Source organism: Hippoglossus stenolepis, chromosome 13 (genome assembly GCF_022539355.2).
Source record: "Hippoglossus stenolepis isolate QCI-W04-F060 chromosome 13, HSTE1.2, whole genome shotgun sequence".
NCBI lineage: Eukaryota > Metazoa > Chordata > Actinopteri > Pleuronectiformes > Pleuronectidae > Hippoglossus > Hippoglossus stenolepis.
In genome coordinates, this window is record NC_061495.1 from 15774864 (window position 1) to 15795162 (window position 20299).

Below are 20299 nucleotides of genomic sequence, written 5' to 3' on the forward strand. Positions count from 1 at the left end.
CAGCAGGTTTTTAAAATGCCTTCCCCTGTCACCTGCACACATGCTCGGCCACTTCCTGCCTGCAATCATGGAACCAACAGATGGCTCACTCAGATTAGTGAAGGAAATATCAAACTGTTATCAAATTACTGCCAAGAGATTCGATTTGAAGCATAATCTCTTTGGTCTTTACTCTCCAATTGGCCTCCTTATCTCATATTTGTATATTGAGTATACTGCTGATGAAACGATATATTTAACTGAATTAAGAGAATATAACTACATTGGAAGATTCTGGAATCATGCACAAATTATGGAGACAATATAAATGGTTAAACATTATAAATTCAAAATGTTTCATTTAAACATGAATCCTGTTATTCCTTATACCCATTTTTAGGGTTGTTGAGAAAGGTGGGAAAGTCCACGAGGGCCACGTCAATGGGGGTGGTCGAGTCATTCGCCACTTTCGGTCCAGCTCAGTACCCATCCCCCTCGCCATGGAGATTATGGTCCATTCTTCTGCCAGTCCACCCATCAAACCAGCCCTGCAGCAGGTCACTCATGCCAATGAGGATGGGGCAGGCGGGGGGAGTCTCTCATCTCCTCGGAAGCAACCTCCTCCCAAACCAAAGAGGGACCCCAACACACGTCTGAGTGCATCTTATGAAGCAGTTAGTGCTGGGTTGATGATGGCAGCTAAAGAGTGCCACACTCCAGAGGGCTACTGTTCACCAGCTGGAAGCCCCCCTAAATCCCAGCTGTCCCCCACAGACCCTGCAGGTATATCACCTCCTCTGGTCTTTAGACAATATGACAGATGGTGTTTTGTCAACCACAGTGCTGCTGCTGCTGCTTTCTCTCAGTATTAAATTGATTTTTTTTCTAATTTCCCCAGCCTTGTCCAAGCCCCGCCCCCACAGTGATGACTACACCACCATGAGGAAGGTGCCACCCCCCAAACCAAAGCGCAGTCCCAACACTAAGCTGACGGGCTCGTACGAAGATATCAATGCTGTAGCGCCCAGACTCAGCCAGCTGCGTCCTGCCGATGTGAAGCTGGCCTTCCTGTCCCGTGGTGGTGGATTTGGAGGGTTTGGGGGTTTTATGCAGAGAGCAGCCTCCATTGATGCTCCACAAGGGGTGGCACTGAGCCTGTTCCAGGGTCATGATGAGGAGGATGTGTACATAGAAATGTTGGGCTCCCAGCCGCGGGCTCGGAGCCTCCAGGAGCCCCCTGACAGTCCAGAACAGGCTTCTGACTCAGAAGCTGTCTACGAGGAGATGAAGTATTTCCCTCATGAAGATGGTGGACCTCTTGCCACTGTGATTACCAAGGCAGCGAAACTGGAGGCTTTAGGTTTGGGCTTGGTGGGATTAGTGACGTCTGCTTCTCAGAGTGGGGAGACTAAACGTGTGGCGGGAGGGGTGGCTGCTTCCATGGACATAGCTTACTCACACAGCACATCTAGTAGTGTAGCTAACAAAGGTCAACATGGCAAAGATGGCAGCTGTGACATCCCCGCTCCCTTTCCCAACTTGCTCCCCCACCGCCCACCTCTCCTGGTGTTTCCCCCTTCCCCCGTCACCTGTTCCCCTGCTTCAGACGAGTCACCCCTCACCCCACTAGAGGTAAAAAAGCTGCCAGTGTTTGAGACAAACCTGAACTACGCTACTGGCCCAGACAGCCCTCTGTCTCCTCAGTATGCCCGCCAGAGGGCTGACTCCTCCCCTAGCCTCACTGTCCTCATGCCAGAGAAGAAGTCTACACCTCCACTCACCCCTCCACCTCCACCTCCTCCCCCCAGTGCACCCCCTCCTCCCTACAGACCCCCTTCACACTTCCCCTTCCCCCCTGAGGCCAACTTCCTGTCTCTGACACGAGCAGCATCTGTCACTGGGGGCTCGGACTCCACCAAAACGTCTTCACAAAGGGCAGGGGGGGAACCCCTGGGGAAGCCACCTCCCTACTCCCCAGTGAAGATGTCTCGTCCCGAGCCTCGGAGAGCGCACTCGTGCTCCTCCTCTCCCCTGCTGTTCAACCCAGCCAATGGCAGACCCCTGACCAGTCCCCTGGATGAACTCAACACCCTGTTCAGCTCTGGACGCAGCCTACTGAGGAAGTCCACATCTGGCCGGAAAATGAGAGATGGAGGTCTGTCAGTAATGCTCATAAACACACAGTTACACACATCTTAAACACAGAAGATTAAAGCACATTAACACAGAGCATTTCTAGAATCTAAAATAAGCTTTTATCCTTCAATCTTTCTCCAGACATATTAATTGGTTCATGGTTGACCCACAGTTGGGATAATCTGAGTGAGATCAAACCAAACCACAAGCAAATATGTGAACCTGTTTGTGCAGGAGTTCATGTGTCTGTTATGTGTTTCATCTACTTTGATGATTTCATGATCAAATTCTCATACTCACACGTTTTGCCTGTGCCTGATGATTTATTGGGTACTGAGTGATTACCTTCAGTACAACAGGAGGAGTGCAGGCCTGTACTGTAGGTAAGTAATAACCCCTCGTATTTGTGTGTGGGTCCGCAACACATGTTCTCACATGAACTGAGATGAACCAGCATCCAAAAGCCTTCCTCATAAATCCCCTTTCTCTACATTGGAAACGACTTACATTAATTCAGGTGTTGTTACCAGCCACCCTCTTTGGTCCATTTGAGGCAGCCCATTTGTTACCGTCTCCAGTGCTCTGCCCTTTGGCTGCTGCAACTGAATTCTAGCATTTTAGCAAATGAGCTTATCATCACACTTCACTGTAGCAATGATGTAGCTGTGTTGTAGATTAGTGCAAAAAATGCGGAGCACATACAGACTCTGTGACACTGATGTAAAGGTTGACCTTTGCAAAAAGGAGGGCAAACGTATTTGTCTCATATGATACATGAAATCGGTGGCTCCTCAGGTCAGAGGTTTCAAACCTTCAAGAAATTACTCTGTGTTGTTAGTACGGCAGTGAATTTCCCATTGAAAGTCATTTTGAGAAAGTAGAGGCGTCAGAGAAGGTAGAAACTGTGTTGTCCCTTTCTGAGTCTCTGTTTCCTTCAAGTGTATTAGTTGTGGCTGGGTAAATAATACATGAGCAGCAGCATGATGAGGATGAGCATCAAATATTTAACAGCTCACTCATGTTCTGCTGAAGGGAGTGTGACTGCTCGGTAACAACTAACAAGACATCCTGGACAATTATCTAGGAGACAAGTTAGAAAAATTACAAACAAGTGAAAGTATTAGCTCCAGTTGTCAGTAATCAGTCATCTTCCCCGAGGCTTGTTGTTGTGGAGCTACGTGATTTGTCTGAGAGACGGTTGTGTCATACTTCTATAATTGTAACAAGTTCAAAGGGCAGGTAGCTGAACTCCTTATATGAGACGGTATGAAAGCAAGTGCACATGCTGACACAAATGCCTCAGATGACATCTTGCACTTGACTCTTCATCTGCACCTGGACCTGTGCAGGAAAAGCGCTGGCGTCACGGAAACAGCATGTGTGACACGGGAACCTGGAGCTGGGGTATTTTGAGTGGGCAAAGCTAAGGCGGTCTGCATAGAGATCAGAGCACACAGGGATGCCGATGGGCTTAACAGGATGGCCTACTTCCGTTCCCCCTCGGCTGTTAAATGACTGAGTGTGATACCTGACGCTGTGGGAGTGGCCAGGGGTTACAGTTGCTATCCCAGACATCTCTGTGAAGAGCAGCTGTCTATCCTTCCTCCTGCACCCACAGGGAATGAGAAAACCACAGGAACGCCAGGGGAAGAGGGCAGGTGGTCTTGACAGGGCAGGCTTTAGGAAATCACTGTCACAAGACATCTCATGCCGCAGCGACAACATACAAAATTTAATAAAAGTCAAATCCTGTCTCACTTATGTCATAATTTCACAAATACTCACTGTGACTCACAAACATGTGACCCTCACATCAGCTCTGTTTCTCTACCTGGACTTTTGTCCCTCTTATTCACACACCTACCCCGCTGGACCTAAAGTACAATTTGCTAAGTTTATATTTAGACATCTTGTGACCGTGGAGGACCAGGAGGCACACATTCTCAGCGTGGGACAGCAGCTGACGAATTCCCATTCACGCTCCCACACACATACTGTATGTAGCCACAGTCATTTACTCATTCAGTGTGTGAGAGCATGTGAGCCCTGACGTGCAGAAGCAGGGGCAGAGGCAGGTCATGTGGAATCACCTTCCCACCAGACAAAGCTGAATGAACACTTTTTTAAAACACTAAGATAGATGCACAAGGAAGGAGGGGGAGTAAGAAGAAAATGCTTGTTAATAAATTGTAGTATTTTAGCGAAGTTGGTATCAATATTATCAGTTACAGCAAGAAGCTTCCTCCGATTTTTGGGGATTTGCTGAACCCCACAATTTCTCTAATGACTTTGCATGATGGAATCTAATGTCTTACGTGGATTATTAATAACATGCACTGACTTGTAGTGCGTTTTCTTCTGGTTATTTTCCCAGGATTCAATTCTAATATAAATCTGCCAGGGAGGGAAGAATGTGGCTCTGCCCCCAACTCGCCATCCCTGCCGCTACAGGACAAGAACGCCAACAACCACCATCCCCACTCCTCTAGCTCCGCCTCCGTAGAGAACGGCAACCAGATTTCCAACGGTAACAGCGCAGGTTTTGTATATTTACAACACAGTGTCGCAGTATTTCATAGCAAATACTTCCTATATTGTCAAGGTAAACTGAGATCGAGGATGAAGAAGAGATATTTTAAATAGTAGACATTATATAGACATAGAGAATATCATGTCTAGATTTAATGTATACTTAAATTACTCCAAAATCATACAATGTACAGCTGAGCCTCAGTAAACAAAGAGATAAGCCTGACTACAATTGATGGGTCTGCCTCATGTAGTGAGACTACAGTTTCAACCACCTCCGCCAAGGCTGATTGGCTACTTTATCAACATTTTGCATATACATGTATTTACATCAGATACATCTGGATCTTTATCTGGATTCATACCAAATTTTAACTGTTCATAGGTATTGGCACTTTTTCATAAAGATATCTACATTATTGCCTGAGAAACTCACAAAAATGTTGAAAACCCAATTGATGGGAAAAAAAGATCCTGAATACGGACCCAGGATTTTTACGTCCCCAATGTATAGAGACAAATATAAAATACAATATATAAAAAAATATAAAATGCTAAGTTTCCTGGTTAGTCCGTCTGAGCGTTCCTTTTTATTACAGCAAACATTGGTGCATTAGTCAGTGAGTTTTTAAAATTAACTTAAATATAAACATAGTAGAGCTCATTTTGTAATGTCATAAAGAACTACTTATTATTGACTTTAAGTCAAATTTTATATTATCTCTTATCTGCACTCTATTTAAGAGCTATGGTTTTCTATTGCAAAACATTGTGCTGCAACATATTATGAAGGCCCTTCCAGCTACAGCACTGTTGACGCTTGTTAGTGTGTTGGTAGGTTTCTAGATATGCAGAGCAGAACTAAATGACACAGAGTCTGACTCCAGCTGAGTCACATAAGGACTTAAATTAATCTTGGAGATTTCTGATATATAAACGGTGCACAGGCAGGGAAAAAGAGTGAAGGGTTACAAAGACTGAGAGACAAATTACACAAGAAAATAAGGTAGAGGGACTAAAGATATATAAAAAGATGACCATGAGTTCTTCATCTGCAGCCAGAGTGATTAAAATATTCTTTAAACACTCAGAGATTGTCAGAATTAACATTTCCTTCCATGTGAAGAAAGGATATCAACCTCCCCTGCCACGCGTTTGTGTGTGTGTGTGTTTGAAAAGTGAGGTGTCCTTCAGTCTGTACCTGTCAGTGTGTGGGAGGACTTCCAGTCAGATGCCTTTGCTTCATAGCGTCCTTTTGATATTGTGTTCAGGGTCGCTGGAGGATGAGAGTCACAGCAAGTCAAACTCCTCAAGCTCCAGCTCCATGCACAGACACATGGACAGCCATCACACTCAGGTAAACACACAAGGATGGGGACTTAGCATGTGTAAGATGTTTTATGCTGATACAACAGGGAGAATTTCTTTTTTGATTTGTAGCCCTATATTCTAACACCCTATGTAACCCTGGGACCTTCTGTTTAAAACTTCAATTGAAAGTGGCGTGTACATACACATGCTTACACACTTCCAACCGCACAAACACAATTACAGCACAACCACATCAGGCCTGTATATTGTTTTGGGTTTCTTGACATTTTGAGTGGACCGGAAAGTGGCCCCCATTGAACAACACGTATCACTCATGACATGTGAGCTTTCTCTGGCTTTGCAGACAGGTGTACGGTTACAGGGTTGAATTTACTGTCCTGCATGTATGTGCGCACACACACACACACACACACACACACACACACACACACACACACACACACACACACACATACACAGCTTCATTATTGAAAACAGTGGAATCAACCAAAGGGGTCTTAGACATCCACAGGGAGAACCAGTCACAAATGAAAGACAGGAAGCTCTTATGACAATTGTCATGTGCTGTACCTTCTGCTCAGGCAAGAACAGATCTCAATAAGATCTTTTATCCACAAAGACCAGACTCAAATTCTCTTTTGATCTGCTGCCTGTTATCTCAATAATCTATCATCCGACTGAAAAATATCTACACTTGCCCTTGTGATTAATCTAAAGCATATATAACTTAAGAGACACAGCATTCTTAGAACACTCTTAATTCACTTTGTGAATGCTCTCCTCAACAATAAACCCGATTGCTGTTACATTAATTCATCCTGCTCTCAAAAGAACGCTTCGCCTCATGGAAACTGATTGAGATTCGGCTCAGTGATAGAGTTTCACTGCCAGTAGTGCATGAAACACAAGAATGAGCAAAGTACGTAGTGTCCCACTTTGGGAGCAGCTCAGGACACATCATTCGTAAGACGCCGTCACTAGAGATGTGAAGGCACACCGTGTACACAATCCTCAGCTGGGGTGAACTCACTTAATGCATCTATTCAATGCTCGTCTATGAGTGTGAGATGTAATAATGAAGTGTCAGCACAGGCTGTTTAAGGCTGCAGTCTATAGAAAAGAATGAGGTCCATTCTAATATTAAAGAATATATACTGTATGTCTCCAGGACGGACAGTGGCGAAGGTATTATGTTTTGGGGTTATCCATCCGTATTTCTTTTTGTCTGTTCCATTCTTATGAACAAAATATCTCAAGAACACCTTGGACTCAAGGATGAAGTGATAAGATTTTTGGTTGTCAAAGGTCAAGGTCTCTGTGGCCTTACAAAACAATTGTTTTTGCCTTGTGAATGCAATATCTCAGAAACACCACCAGGGAACCCTTTCATGTTTGGTGCAAATGTTCACTTAGACTTAAGAATGAACTGATTAGAATTTGGTGGTCAAAGGCCGAGGTCACTCTGACCTTTCAAATCATGTGTTTGGTCTTGAAAATACAACAACTCAACAGTGCCTCGAGGAAATGTCTTCAAATTTTGAACAAATATTCAATTGGACATAAGGATGAACTGATTTGATTTGGAGGTCAAAGATGAGAGGTCAAAGTCATGGTGGCCTCACAAACTTTGTCTTCTTGAACATGATATCTCAATATATTCTTCAAAGTTTGCTCAGTTGTCAACTGGATTCAAAGATGAACTGATTAAATTGCAGTTGTCAAAGGTCACATTGACCTCATATTATTGTGAATGCAATATGTTAGGACTGAAACTGCACTAGTGAGTAAAGACATGCAGGGTGGTAATTCTAGTGGAAACTTTATTTTCTCAGAATATATGAATTATTGGGCTGTTCTCTTGTGCCCAGGTATCTCTCTTTCTCTCTCTCCGTCTGATTCTAATGAGCTTGGCTGTTCCTCTCACTCCCTCCTTTATCTTCCAGAGGGGACATCTCAACTTTTCTCCGTTCGGTGCCGGGGCTGCCCTCTAAAACAGCGAGGGGGGGCATGGGGGATTCACAGGAGTCCCCGTTCACATGTAGAGATGTGGTGAGTGTATGTCACGCCTCCACCCTTAATGGCAGTGTTTTTCATAGACCCAGTGTGGGATCACGACAGTAATGATCTTAAAAACTGCCTCAAAGGTTTTGGCTAAGTTGAGAGTGATACTCCACCCAAAGTCTATTTTTGGTTAAGATTTACCTCCTGTAGACTTAAAATATTTTCTTGTTTATTAATTACATTGGATTGAACAGATTTGTGCCAGAAAAAAAGCATAAAAAGATTCTGATCAAATCTTCTGAAAACATGGGTCTTAGGAGGAAAAGCCTGGAAAACCACTGCCTGTGCAGGACATCATCTCAGCTTTACCTGCTCCCCTTGTTTATTGTGCTCGTTGTCCTTTGTCAGAGTCGGGCGGCATAAAAAAGGCTCATCCTAGAATCAGCGACACTGAATCACTTTCCAACCTCCTACTCCTTTTTTTTTACCCTTTATTTTTGGAAAGAAACTGCAGCTCTTAGGTTCAGCAAGACTCTCTGCATCAGTATTCCTGCAATCTTGCCTTCTCATTTGAGGCTATCAGCATCTACAGTGTAATTATGTATTTGACACCGAATTCAGAAAATCTATTGTCAGTTTAGCTCCATGCTGTGTGTATCAGCTTTATGTAGAATATATGATTTTCGGATGTTACATTTTGATTTAGATTTTCTACATTTCTGACAGCAGTGAGACAGTGAGCATCTTACATGTTGAAGAAAATAAAACAACCAATAAGAGAGAATCAATTGGGGTTGATCATTGTTAGGTAAATGCATCTTGTAGTGGACAATATGTATCCTTGTTTCCTTCAAGACTGTTTTTGTATTAGCATATGCTAACACCAACATTGATACGCGTGGATTTACCGCTTACGAATACCAGAGTGTCTTCAACAAAGCAGAGCTGCAGTTTTTATCGGTACTTGTTCATCTGCTGGCATTTTATGTTGCTGAATCCATCACATGAACCCCTTTATATTCCTTTCTCAGACCCTTTTTCCTTGCACCACTGGTGATGATACATTTTACCGAGTGTTGTGATCACATGATCTTCATCCAGCTGTGTCTGACATTATCTCCTTGAAGTAAGCAGAGAAACTGTTGCCTTCTGTGTACAATTGGAAACATGGAAACATGGAGACACTTTAATCTTGGATCCTTACTTCATTAATTATTTTCGTTATCATATGTTCTATCAAGAGATGAGAACAACTCTGACCCAGAATAAGTTTCAATTAAATGCATTCCAGGCTGTGTTTATGCAGGATTATCAGATCTAATGGGATAAATAAAAAGGAAAGGATGAAGGAAGTGGAAGGGGGAGGATAATTCAGTTAGGAATGAATGGACTGGTTTGTTTTTGTTCCTGAAGTTAGTAATCAAGAACAGCAGTCTAAACTAATCACATAAGGGCTAAACTGGCTGCTAAATGCTTGGATGATGCAGATATTGATATTCTTCAGATGATGTCTAAGCAGAAGTTATAAAGTTTAAAATGGCAGAAACTCTGTGGCAGACGTTTGCTCCTCATAAAATTGAGCTCAGAGAAACAGTTAAAAGGATGCAAGGGACAGAGTGAGAGCATTAGTTTCTCTGCATTAATCCCCTGTGTTTGGCAGGGTGGAAGCATATGTGTGAGTAAACGTACCGTGCCAGTTTCTCTGAAAACCCAGAGTCACCTCACCTATCCGGGGAAATTTCCAGGAAAGGATCTGACAAAGAGAGGTCATCAGTGAGCACCAACATCTCTCCCTCCCTGCAGTCTCCCTCTTTTTCTGCCCGTTGCACTCGCTTGTCTGATCCAATAACACGAGCAAAATTATTCTAGAAAAACAAGCTGTTCAGTGATGCTTTGTTAACTGATTTAAAAGAAGTAATGCAACATGTATTGATCTTTTTCCTGTGTTCTTGTTTGTGCAAATAATGAAAGCTTAGTTTATCAGAAGCAATGTGATGTTTTCATGTCACTGGGCGAGATTAAACACTGCAGCCTGACAAATGTGAGTTTACATGTTTGGATGTATATATACAGTGTGTGTGTGTGTGTGTGTGTGTGTGTGTGTGTGTGTGTGTGTGTGTGTGTGTGTGTGTGTGTGTGTGTGCTGCGTGTGTTCTGAGTGGATACCGTTACACTCTGGCCTCAGGACACCCGGTCTGTGAGTGACAGTTTTAAATGACCACTAGTCGTCTTACATTATCATATTATTACCATAACATTACCAATTCATTAACATGTACATGTGGCTTCAGATATTGGCCCCCACCCTCTTGCCCACAATTTCAGAGGTCAGAGGGTGTTTCAACAGAGGAAGGGAGTGTCCTTGAGTGTCCTCAGTCAGAAAATCTTATATTTAGGCTACTGCAATCTTACTTTATTTCACATCATCCATTAGTTTTGAAACACAGGATCTTAAAGGCAGTCGTGTGTTAATAATATACAAGAGACTGCATTGGTTTGGAGTTTTTTATTTCAGGCACCAGTGAGACAAAAAATAATGTCAGGAAGTCCATTTTGAGTTAGTCATACAAAAAACACTGTAAATACCCTTCCAGGAGTTTACACTTGCACTTATGTAAGTGGCCAGCACATACAACACCCGGCTCGATGACATTACATTGAGCCAGGTTCAGATTTCCATCAGACAAACCTGTGTCTGGCACTGGCAAACTCATTTGCATCCCCACCGTCGATATAGTGGTCCCATTCAAATGAATGAGGCCGGAGGACATAAAATGTGATAGTTTCCTATAGTCTCCATTCTCTGTTTGAAACTCAATTTATATAACTGTAAGGTACACTATATGATCAAAAGACAACCCTGTACAGTGTGTGTGTGTGTGTGTGTGTGTGTGTGTGTGTGTTTGTTCATGTGTCCATGTAAAGTCACGTGTTGTAGAAGGACATGGTGTTCCTACTCTTCCAGTAGCTGGTGTTCCAGCCTGGCGCCAGAGCAGAGAATAGCCTGGCAGGGAGGTGTAAATTATGGATTAGGTCGCTGAGTATTGTGCTTGTGCAGGCAGTCAATCTGTGTGTGTGTGTGTGTGTGTGTGTGTGTGTGTGTGTGTGTGTGTGTGTGTGTGTGTGTGTGTGTGTGTGTGTGTGTGTGTGTGTGTGTGTGTGTGTGTGTGTGTGTGTGTGTGTGTGTGAACTAAATGTACAGAATGCTTGGAAAAGTTGCATTATACTGTATGTGCCACTGAAACTCCAATAAACATGAAAAATGGAGGATGGGGGCCCAGCATTAAAACCGCTCAGTGGTTTTACTGTTATGGCTGGTGTGTGAATATTTTCTAAATTTTTCTTCTTGGCAACAGGTCCCATTAAAAGACGGGGAAAAATTGAAAAGATCCAAATAACAGATACTGCCGATATAGTCAAAGTCTGATACACTTGATTTCTCCGAGATCCATTTTCCAGAAGGGGCTGAATTTGAAAATGTCCAGGCAGTTGCTCTGGAAAGTGTACGAATGAGCCCATGTGAGAATACAGCAGGAAAATGACTGTGCGAAAATTCTGAGCGAATGAGTGTGTGTGTTGGTGACGTTTCTAACACGTGACAGACGCATAAGTGGAAAAAGACAAAAAGAATACAAATATATCAGGATGAAAAATAGTTGCCATACGCCTAGAAGACGCAGACGAAAGCTTCAACTTGGAAAGGAAAAAAAAGAGATCTGGGAGCTTTTGAGAATGTCTGGAAATGACTGGACCCAACTTTCCAGACACTTCAAAACAGATATGTAGTCATTCTCTAGTTGATTGTTAGTCAATCCCAAATGAATCCATAAATTCTCACTATGCACTGAATGTGTATTAATGTGCAGCTGTTTTGGGAGAGTATTGAGCCTTTAAAAATAAACTACATGCATTATTTGTGAGTTTTCCAGTTTACACCTCTAGAAGGAACATGTAACGCTGGGTGAGAGTTACAGACAGGGTAGGGAAGTCAGAAAGCATTTTTTCACTTTTGCTATTTTCATGGGATTTGTTGACAGTAGTAAAAAATGTGGTACACGGTAGAGTAATGTCTGCCTCATACTTTAAATCTCATCTCAGACCATGAGGGCACAGTTTTCTCCCTTTAACAGGCCATCACCTGCCACCATTATAACCTCCAGCACCTAATCTGATCTGGATTATCAGGGCCCCATCCTGCTGCTGGTATTACTGACTGAGGGAGATTGCAGTTTCCTTCTGATTGATTTACCTGGGTATTGACTGGCAGATGATGGATGATGTGCTCTACACAGACTAGTGTGTGCGTGTGTGTGTGTGTGTGTGTGTGTGTGTGTGTGTGTGTGTGTGTGTGTGTGTGTGTGTGTGTGTGTGTGTGTGTGTGTGTGTGTGTGTGTGTGTGTGTGTGCGCGTGCGTGTGTGTGTGTGTGAGAAAAGAGAGTCACTCAGAGGGTCCCCGCTGTAATTCAAAATATGGTCTTGCAGCTGATGTACACTACGTGGGCTCCAGAGATAGAATATGGAAATGAGGCGCCGTTAAAGCTGTCAGTCAAAGACGGGATTCCCCCCCCCGTGCTTCCTGTTGTATCTCCGGTCTCATGAGATGGCTCGGCGCCCGCCCCAGATTCATCTCTGTGTTGTTCATTAGGATGATTCATGAGAAAAATGTCCCACTTTAAGAAGAGAAATTCAGCCCCTGATCACTGACGCTTTCAAGATGATGAATCAGACAAAGCTGTCCTGTTCCTCTTGCTCCATATGTGGTCTCTAATCTCTAATGGAGACATGTTTAGTGAGATGAAACTTGACATTTCTTTCATCTGCGTGTAGGCTAGTGTTGCAGTGACAGGGACATGAGCCTTTTTTGTTCTTTTTAAACCACTGCTTCTCATGCACACTCTCTTTCCTTTACCACCTCCCGTCATGGCCTGGTCATTTCAGCTTGTCATCTGCTCGTCTGTCCATTCAGTAGAAAAGACTTTTCTCAGTGTGTGATTTGGCTGTAAACCTGATTTATTCCTCCATCTTCTCCAGATGTTCCAGAGGCTACGTTTGTCCAATGGCAATGACAGCTCCGCCCTGGGAGAGCTTCTGCGATGGCGGCGAGTGCAGTGTGAGGGGCGGGGCAACTGGAAGCATCGTCCACCTCAGTCCCCGCCCCTGCCCCCCACGCTGCTCTGGACCAACAGGAAGGCCTCTCCATGACAGAGGCTGTGTCTCTTTCTCTTCAACCACCCTCGCACATGCTCTTTTTTTTTTTTATGTGGACCAAGTAACCTGAACACCCAGGGGCTGGGCTGAAGCTCCGAGCCCCAAAGCATGAGCCGAGTCTCTGGGCTGAAGGTCCTGCCTCTCCGCCTTTGACCTTGACTCTGGAGAATGCCCCAACCTATGTAATAGAAGCTCAGCACTATGTGACACTGAGAGGTGTAATCCATGAGAAATGAGTGGAGCGCACACACGGTAGAGGTTCACTGGGAGCTTGGGGTTATTTTATGATCAAATATTTTACTAACAAACAAAAATTATACAGATGATATTATTTACCTCAGGTCTTCTGAGATATAAACCTATGATGTCCTTCGATGGATTTAAGAGCAAAGCAGCAGCGTTTTTGTGGTCACATATGATCTATATCTTCAATCATGATTCACTGCTGCACATGAAGGAGCTTCACCCAAAAACATGGTGCTGATTATACTTGACATGCTGTTGTGTGATATTCCCATGATGTGTGTGTGTGCACCCCCTGAGTCTCAGACCTCTCTAACGTTTACAAGTCAACCGACACCGTCGGGCTCTTTCGGTTTTTAGCATCAGAGTACTGACTTCGACACGGGACCGTTTTCAGGTACACAGATCTCACTTAGCCTCTCACGTCTGGGCTCGAAGTGAATACTACAGCCCTGGCAACGTGGGACCAGGGGTCAGGGTAACCTCAGTAATATCCCATGGTGCACTTCTCCTCCCCATTGTTACCACCAGCCTTTGAGGAACAAAGTGCAAACGACTGCACTTACCTTTCTATGAGAATGGATCCATCATAAACACCTAAAGGTAAAATAACAAAAGTTAAGCAGTGAGGTATATAGTTCATGTTGTGAACATGAAACTTTGTGCCAAAGTGACACAACTTATGAAAGATATGTCTAAAATAACAAGTAATTTAAAACCTGATGTGTACAGTTGTCTCCGTATATGTACAGACTGACATAAATGACCAAATCACAGGTATTCAGTATAGACGACAGTTTCTAAGTAGAAACAATTGAAATGTTGAAAAGACGGGACAGAAAAAAGTCTGCTCTTGAAAAGTAGCAACTGAAATCTCGTGTCTCATCAGCATCTGAACAGTCCAGTGTGTTCGGTGTTGTTCAGGAGACTGTGCGGAGCTCAGGAACTCACGCACAGACGAACTGGATCAATGTACAGGCCCCGCCCCCCTTGGCGTGGGTGGGTGGGTCGACACCCGCCACCCTCCGTGTCCTCTCTCAACCTTTCCACACTTGACCCCAACAAACTGACCCGCTCCTCTGAGCTCCTGCCCCCGACACCTCCCTAATGGATCAAACCGGCTCTACGGGTGTTTCCATGGTAACTGCTATGTAAATTGTGACTAGTGGCGTATGTTGTAGCTTTTACTATGGCAGAAAAGCACAGAGATTGAAGTGAAGGACGAGGATGAGATGATACTTTGTACGATGGTGAAACTGGGATGTAAGAATGTCTTGGGTTCGATGCAATGACTAAGGTAAAGAGAAGAGGTTTATTTTAAAATGTGAATATCTTTTTTTCAGAATGATGATTGTCTATGGCTATGAAATCCTTTATACTCTATTTAATATTATTTGTTGGCCCCTCCTGAACCTGTTGTTCTGTTCCTTTGATGCAAGGCAGATGTTTTCATTGTATATGGATGTTTTATTGCACAGTGTTTATGTGGTGTGGTGTTGACTCCTGTAATGGGCTGGGTGTGTCTCAACAAGGTGGTTGATATTTGCAGATCGGTTCGGGATTGTTAGAGCCGCAGAGTATCAATAGCTCTGATGGATTTCTCATTCCCACTGATCACCCGCAATGTGTCCGATTGATTCAGCCTCACAAATTAGCAGCACCATCACAGGATCGATCTCGGGCTGCTGTCGATGCGCGAAGGTGCACGAATATTCGAGAGGAAAAAGAGACCACTGACGTTCACAACAGAGACGGAGAATCACACTTTTTTTCGACTGGCTGGCTGAATGTATAAATGCACATTTTAATTTCTCTGCCTGCGCACATCAATAAGACCCTGTGTAACTTATTACTGGAACATGCGCCTGTATCTAACAAGTGTACCTGACTGCTTGATGTGATTATTATCTTCAAAAAGTTATGTATGCACTTCATTTCATTTAAAAAAAATTAAGTTAAGGATGATGAGTTATTGAGTTGCTCCATGATTCACACGTCGTTCGCTGCGATTGGGGCTGCATGTGCTGCAGAACTGTGTCGGACATTTTCATTGTGGTGCGATTCAGCTCATTCACACTTGGATTTAAACTCATCAAACACAACAAGACAGGAACTAGGATCAAGCCAGTCGACGTCACCAGTGCCAGTGAAGGAGCCTCTGTATCTGTCCGTCATTATCATCAGGCTTCTGGTTTCCATGTGTGAATATTTTACAGATTACTGACATGTGATGAGGAGGGTTTTTATTGTCTTTTAAAGCGTATCATTACTTTCTACCTTGCATGACCACGTGTTGGACCCAGCCCAGTAGAACATGCTCATGCTAAAGAGATTTATATCAAAACAGGCTGTCTAATGTGAAGAACTGCTTCCCTCTGCACTGTGAATCACTGCACTGTTCCCGTCGCCTCCTCCGACTGCTCGGACCGCTCCATGCTCGTATCTCCTCCATCACATCCGACCTCTTATGACCAACCTCCTGTCAAACCCTGGCAGCCAGATTACTGCCAGTCATCTCTGTCGGTCAGGACTCAGATCAGCTCTGTGGTGCTACAGCCAGCGCACGACAACCATTCTGTTGTTCCCCAGTCCGTGTGTAGTCGTCCAGAGCGACAGGATGTTTTAGCACCTGAACAGCGGTATCTCACTGCCTTTCATAGTGTGTGTTTGTTTTTTGTTTTTTGTTTTTTATTGTACATAACATACGTTTCATATGTTTTAAACCTGCATACATACGTGTTTGTGGAAAGAAAAAGATTGTATGTGATATTTCATAATTATTATGTTCCCAATGTTTTATAAGAACTGTACCTGTACAGCAATAAAGCACAATTGTGTCAATGCCAGTGTGTGTGCGTGTGTGTCTACACGCTTGGAGCAGCTTTTAAATATATTTTCTTATCCTTTCATATGCAAAATGGCCCTTATCAGTGTTACTTTATTATATAGCACATCGACACAGCACTGTAACAACCTAACTGGTCAAGGTGACAGACTGTAAGGCATCATATTTTATGAAGTGATCATAAATTATGGTCTCCACTTCATCACAGTATCCAAAAATTAAGCTTTAATATCCAGTCTGCAAAGTGGCAATGGGGGGTGGTCCAATACACGCACTTGACCAATCATGAGTCAGTCTCAGCTGTCACTCATGACGTTTCACACAATTTTTTACAGCATAGAAAATGAATAACTTGATTCAACATCAATGTGATGAGAACTAGCTGTTAACATGGAGGAGGCAGGATGTATAACCCATATTGTATTCCATCACCAGGTGGTGATCGAGATGCTTTGGCTACCTGCTGCTAGTTTTCACCCAAATCAACAACTCAACTGTCAGTGGTCCAAGTTGCATTGTGGGTAAGGCAGGCACCAGGAAGAAAAGAAAGGAAAACATATTGACAAACAAAGATTGTATCTCTGTGCCAGTTTCTGCTGCAAACTAGTTTCTGACTGTTACATGATCAGCGGAGCTGAACAAGTATATGAAGGTGATTAAAGGTGTGGCTGATAACCTAAGTTAACTAGTTCACTTCATCTCCTGAGTTGAAAGAGATGCTGCTAATGAATTTTTGAGCATTAAATGGCATTTACTTTCAGGATAAAGGAAAACTCTAAATACTGGAGGTGGGAGATGTTTCATGTGAACCAACCCCTTGAAGAGGTTGAACATGTTTGCAGTGACAATACGATGAATGATGAGCGGTGACATTTCCCAGGGCGACAGGCTGGCCTTCCAGGTATTTTAACCTGCGGTGGTTTTCTGTTCACAATCAGGTCAAGACAAGCAGCAGCTCAACTGTATCTTCCCACATAAATAATCCACTGTGGTAACTCCAAGGAATCCTCGAGTGTGGGAGAGTGATTCATTCTCTATCCGGTGTGTGTAGTAACCCAGGATCAGAACGGCAAAGGACAAGGTGCAGAAAATTAACTCTTCTAATCTGTATCTGCTCTGTTGCTAAAGTTTATATAAAACTGCAGCAGGCCCCTTTTTGATTTATTTTGACTCAACAAAGTCCTAGTTAGTTTAATTTAGATATAAAAAAAATACTCTTATTGATAATTTCTTAACTTCAAATAAAATGTTCCATAATTTATCTTAGTACGTGGAGATTTAGGTATTTTCCAAAAGACAAAAAGACCAGAAGGTGCTGACGAAGATGTCAACAAGAAGACTCAAGAGGTGTTAAGATGAGTGCCGGTAGTGATGTGCTGTGAACAAACACATTTGATTCCCGCAGCAGACTTTATTCGTCATGTCCTGCCTCCTTCATGTTCTACTCAAACTAAAACAGGGTTTTCCAAACTGCCACTGTTACGGCCATGGAGATCACATGAGATCACATGGAGATCACATGGAGATCAGAATCCAGGTCACAGGTTCCCCAGCTCATCGGGAGCAATGGGATGCACCTGGGACCTCCCTGGCTGGGAGGGGATATAAGGAGGTTTGACTGCCTTGGTTGTTTGCTGTCAGAGGGTCAACACCTTCAGTTGTCTCTCTGAGTTTGTGTTGTTGGTTTGAATTATCCTAAGACTTTGTCATGTGCCCACTTCTATTTACACCCGCCTTTCTCTGTGACTCCCACTATCTTTGCGTTAGGTCCAATTTTTCTGTTCTATCAGTTTGATAGATTAAGTGGGTGACGTTTGGGAATTATATTCCCAACGTTACCTTTTAGAGCCCAAGGACCCATTGTGTTAGTTTTGTTCATGTGTTAAACGAATAATATAATGTCATGTTATCATTACTGATGTTTTCACCAGTGTGTTATCAACTGAATTGTTGTTTTCTTCACCCTCACATGGGCCCTTTATATTTAAATACTTTATATTTACATCGGGAGCGGGTCCTCTCTACGGAGGCCGCCATGTTTTTTACAGTCGTCCCAACCGAACAAACTAAACACATTTTGAGTTTTTAACTGAAGGCTGTCACAGGTTCTCCTTCATGTTTGGAAGGGGAGGGTGAGGTGAGGGGTATTCAGCTGCAACATGCAACTTCACCACTAGATGTCACTAGATTCTAGACACTGAACCTTTAAGTGTTTTTGTTAGTTTCCCCAACAGCGGTGTACCAGGTTTTGTTTTTCTTGCGGAGGAAATGTAACGGCCACCATGTGTAAAACACCAGCTTGATATTTGAGTGGGAACAAGGAAAACCCAGCTTCTCAAAAGAGATGACATGAGCCAGTTGGGGCTGTTTGCTAGTTAAGTTAAGAAATCTTTTCACTTTGTCTGTTATTGATCATTTCAATGTCAGCTGTTATCAACGTGTTTATTTTACCAGCTTGTTGTAAATTGTTTTTCTCTGCACCTCAGCATCTTGGGAATAATGGTGGTCAATGTGTTGTGTTAAAGAGCTGGGATCTATATTCTGAATCCCTCTGCATTTAAAAAAAAAAAAAAACTGTATAGGTGATCAAACTGGATAGAGTCAATGAAATTCTAATTTAATTTTGTATTTAAGTGAAATGCTTTCTACGACTCTCCTTGACATTGAGATAAGATTAAAAAAAAAGAATAAGAATTTACTATATACAGAGAAAAATATAGTTTGAGGAAAGAAGGAAGAAATATATGTATAAATGATATCTGGGAAGGATAGATGCAACATGGCTGAGGTAGTTGTGGTGTTCAGCGAGTAATAAATATGATGGATTGGAATATAAAGAAATGTAGCGACAACAACTGATAATCTGTGTTGATTATTAACTGTTTTGTGGTTTGCCTAAAAGAAATTAATGAGGAGGAAGAAGAGATGTTTGTTGTTCAGGTCACTGCGAACAACTGAATTTATCCCCGCTGCTCTGAAAGTGGCAGCGGGGCCATGTTATCTATTCCAGGTTGAAAAGGTCCACCATTACACAGAGGGGGTAAATGGCCAAGAGGTAATTTGGACCAAACCGCCCCCTGATGCTAAACCAATAAGCCCTTAATCAAACACACAGCCCCTTCCTCTCAGCCTCTCATCTGGGCCACTGGATGTGGTCACCTTGGCCATATATCTTCTGTTTCCCCTGATTGTCTTCAGTCTCCATCACCCCTGTAGTCATTTATGAGGTTGCTGAGGTCTGGACCTCGCTCGTTTTTTTTTTCCTGAGATGTGGGTTTTATTATGAAAGTCATTAAATAACCACGTTAACCTTTAGTGCTGCAGAGATAAGGCGCAAGATCAACTTTCTCATGTGACTTTACGGCATCATTGCTTGTATATAAGTGGTTTGAGTAAACGACAATGTCTTAGCAACAAAAATCTCAGTGGTTTTTGATTATGTCAGTACACTGGGCAGAATCCACTGCACCATGATGTAGGGGATTAGAGAGTTTCATTTACAGACTGTTTTTTTGCACCATCAATGCTAACTAGTTAAAATAAATTCTACCCATGAAATACATGCTGAAGAAATGCTGATCTTTCAATGCAGTTGTTGTAAGGGGTTGAAATGCATATTTAAAAAATTACATACACCCTTATTATTCATTTTCACATGTTAATCTCTTTCCCAAAATGGTTTGGTTACACTTTTCAGATCTCTCCCTCCCTACCGCCCACTCATGTTCATCATTGTAGATAAAAACCATAATGATAGTTTTATAATGATGAGAATAAATGACCAACTTCCTACTTAGCCTAATTGTAAACTAATTTGTAGAACAACATTCAGTTTACTCACTTCATTAGCTTCTATCAAGCTGCACCAAATTGCACACACACGAGTCCTTTTAAATATGACAGATTTGTTTCATTAAGATCCTATACTATTATATTATATCACACGTTTATATTATACATTACAATGACATTACAGCACTATTGAAAGAACTGTTAATGGTGTATCCTCTTTTACACAAACTGCAC

The 20299-nt window shown here is 42.8% G+C and overlaps 1 protein-coding gene across 5 annotated transcripts in view; it reads left to right on the forward strand.

Moving 5' to 3' along the window:
• Positions 1-16274, forward strand: part of myo16 (myosin XVI) — a 100923-nt gene extending 84649 nt beyond the window's left edge. For 4 of the 5 annotated variants that reach the window (XM_047342580.1, XM_047342582.1, XM_047342581.1 and 1 more), the window contains exons 31-35: positions 380-762; positions 878-2134; positions 4490-4642; positions 5916-6001; positions 13009-16274. In XM_047342580.1, coding sequence (XP_047198536.1) covers positions 380-762; positions 878-2134; positions 4490-4642; positions 5916-6001; positions 13009-13179 — 2050 coding nt within the window. In that variant the 3' untranslated portion in view covers positions 13180-16274. Of the gene's footprint in view, positions 1-379; positions 763-877; positions 2135-4489; positions 4643-5915; positions 6002-7919; positions 8026-13008 lie in introns of all 5 variants that reach the window. The other variant, XR_007034788.1, reaches the window with a different exon arrangement.
• Positions 16275-20299: the final 4025 nt, after the last annotated feature.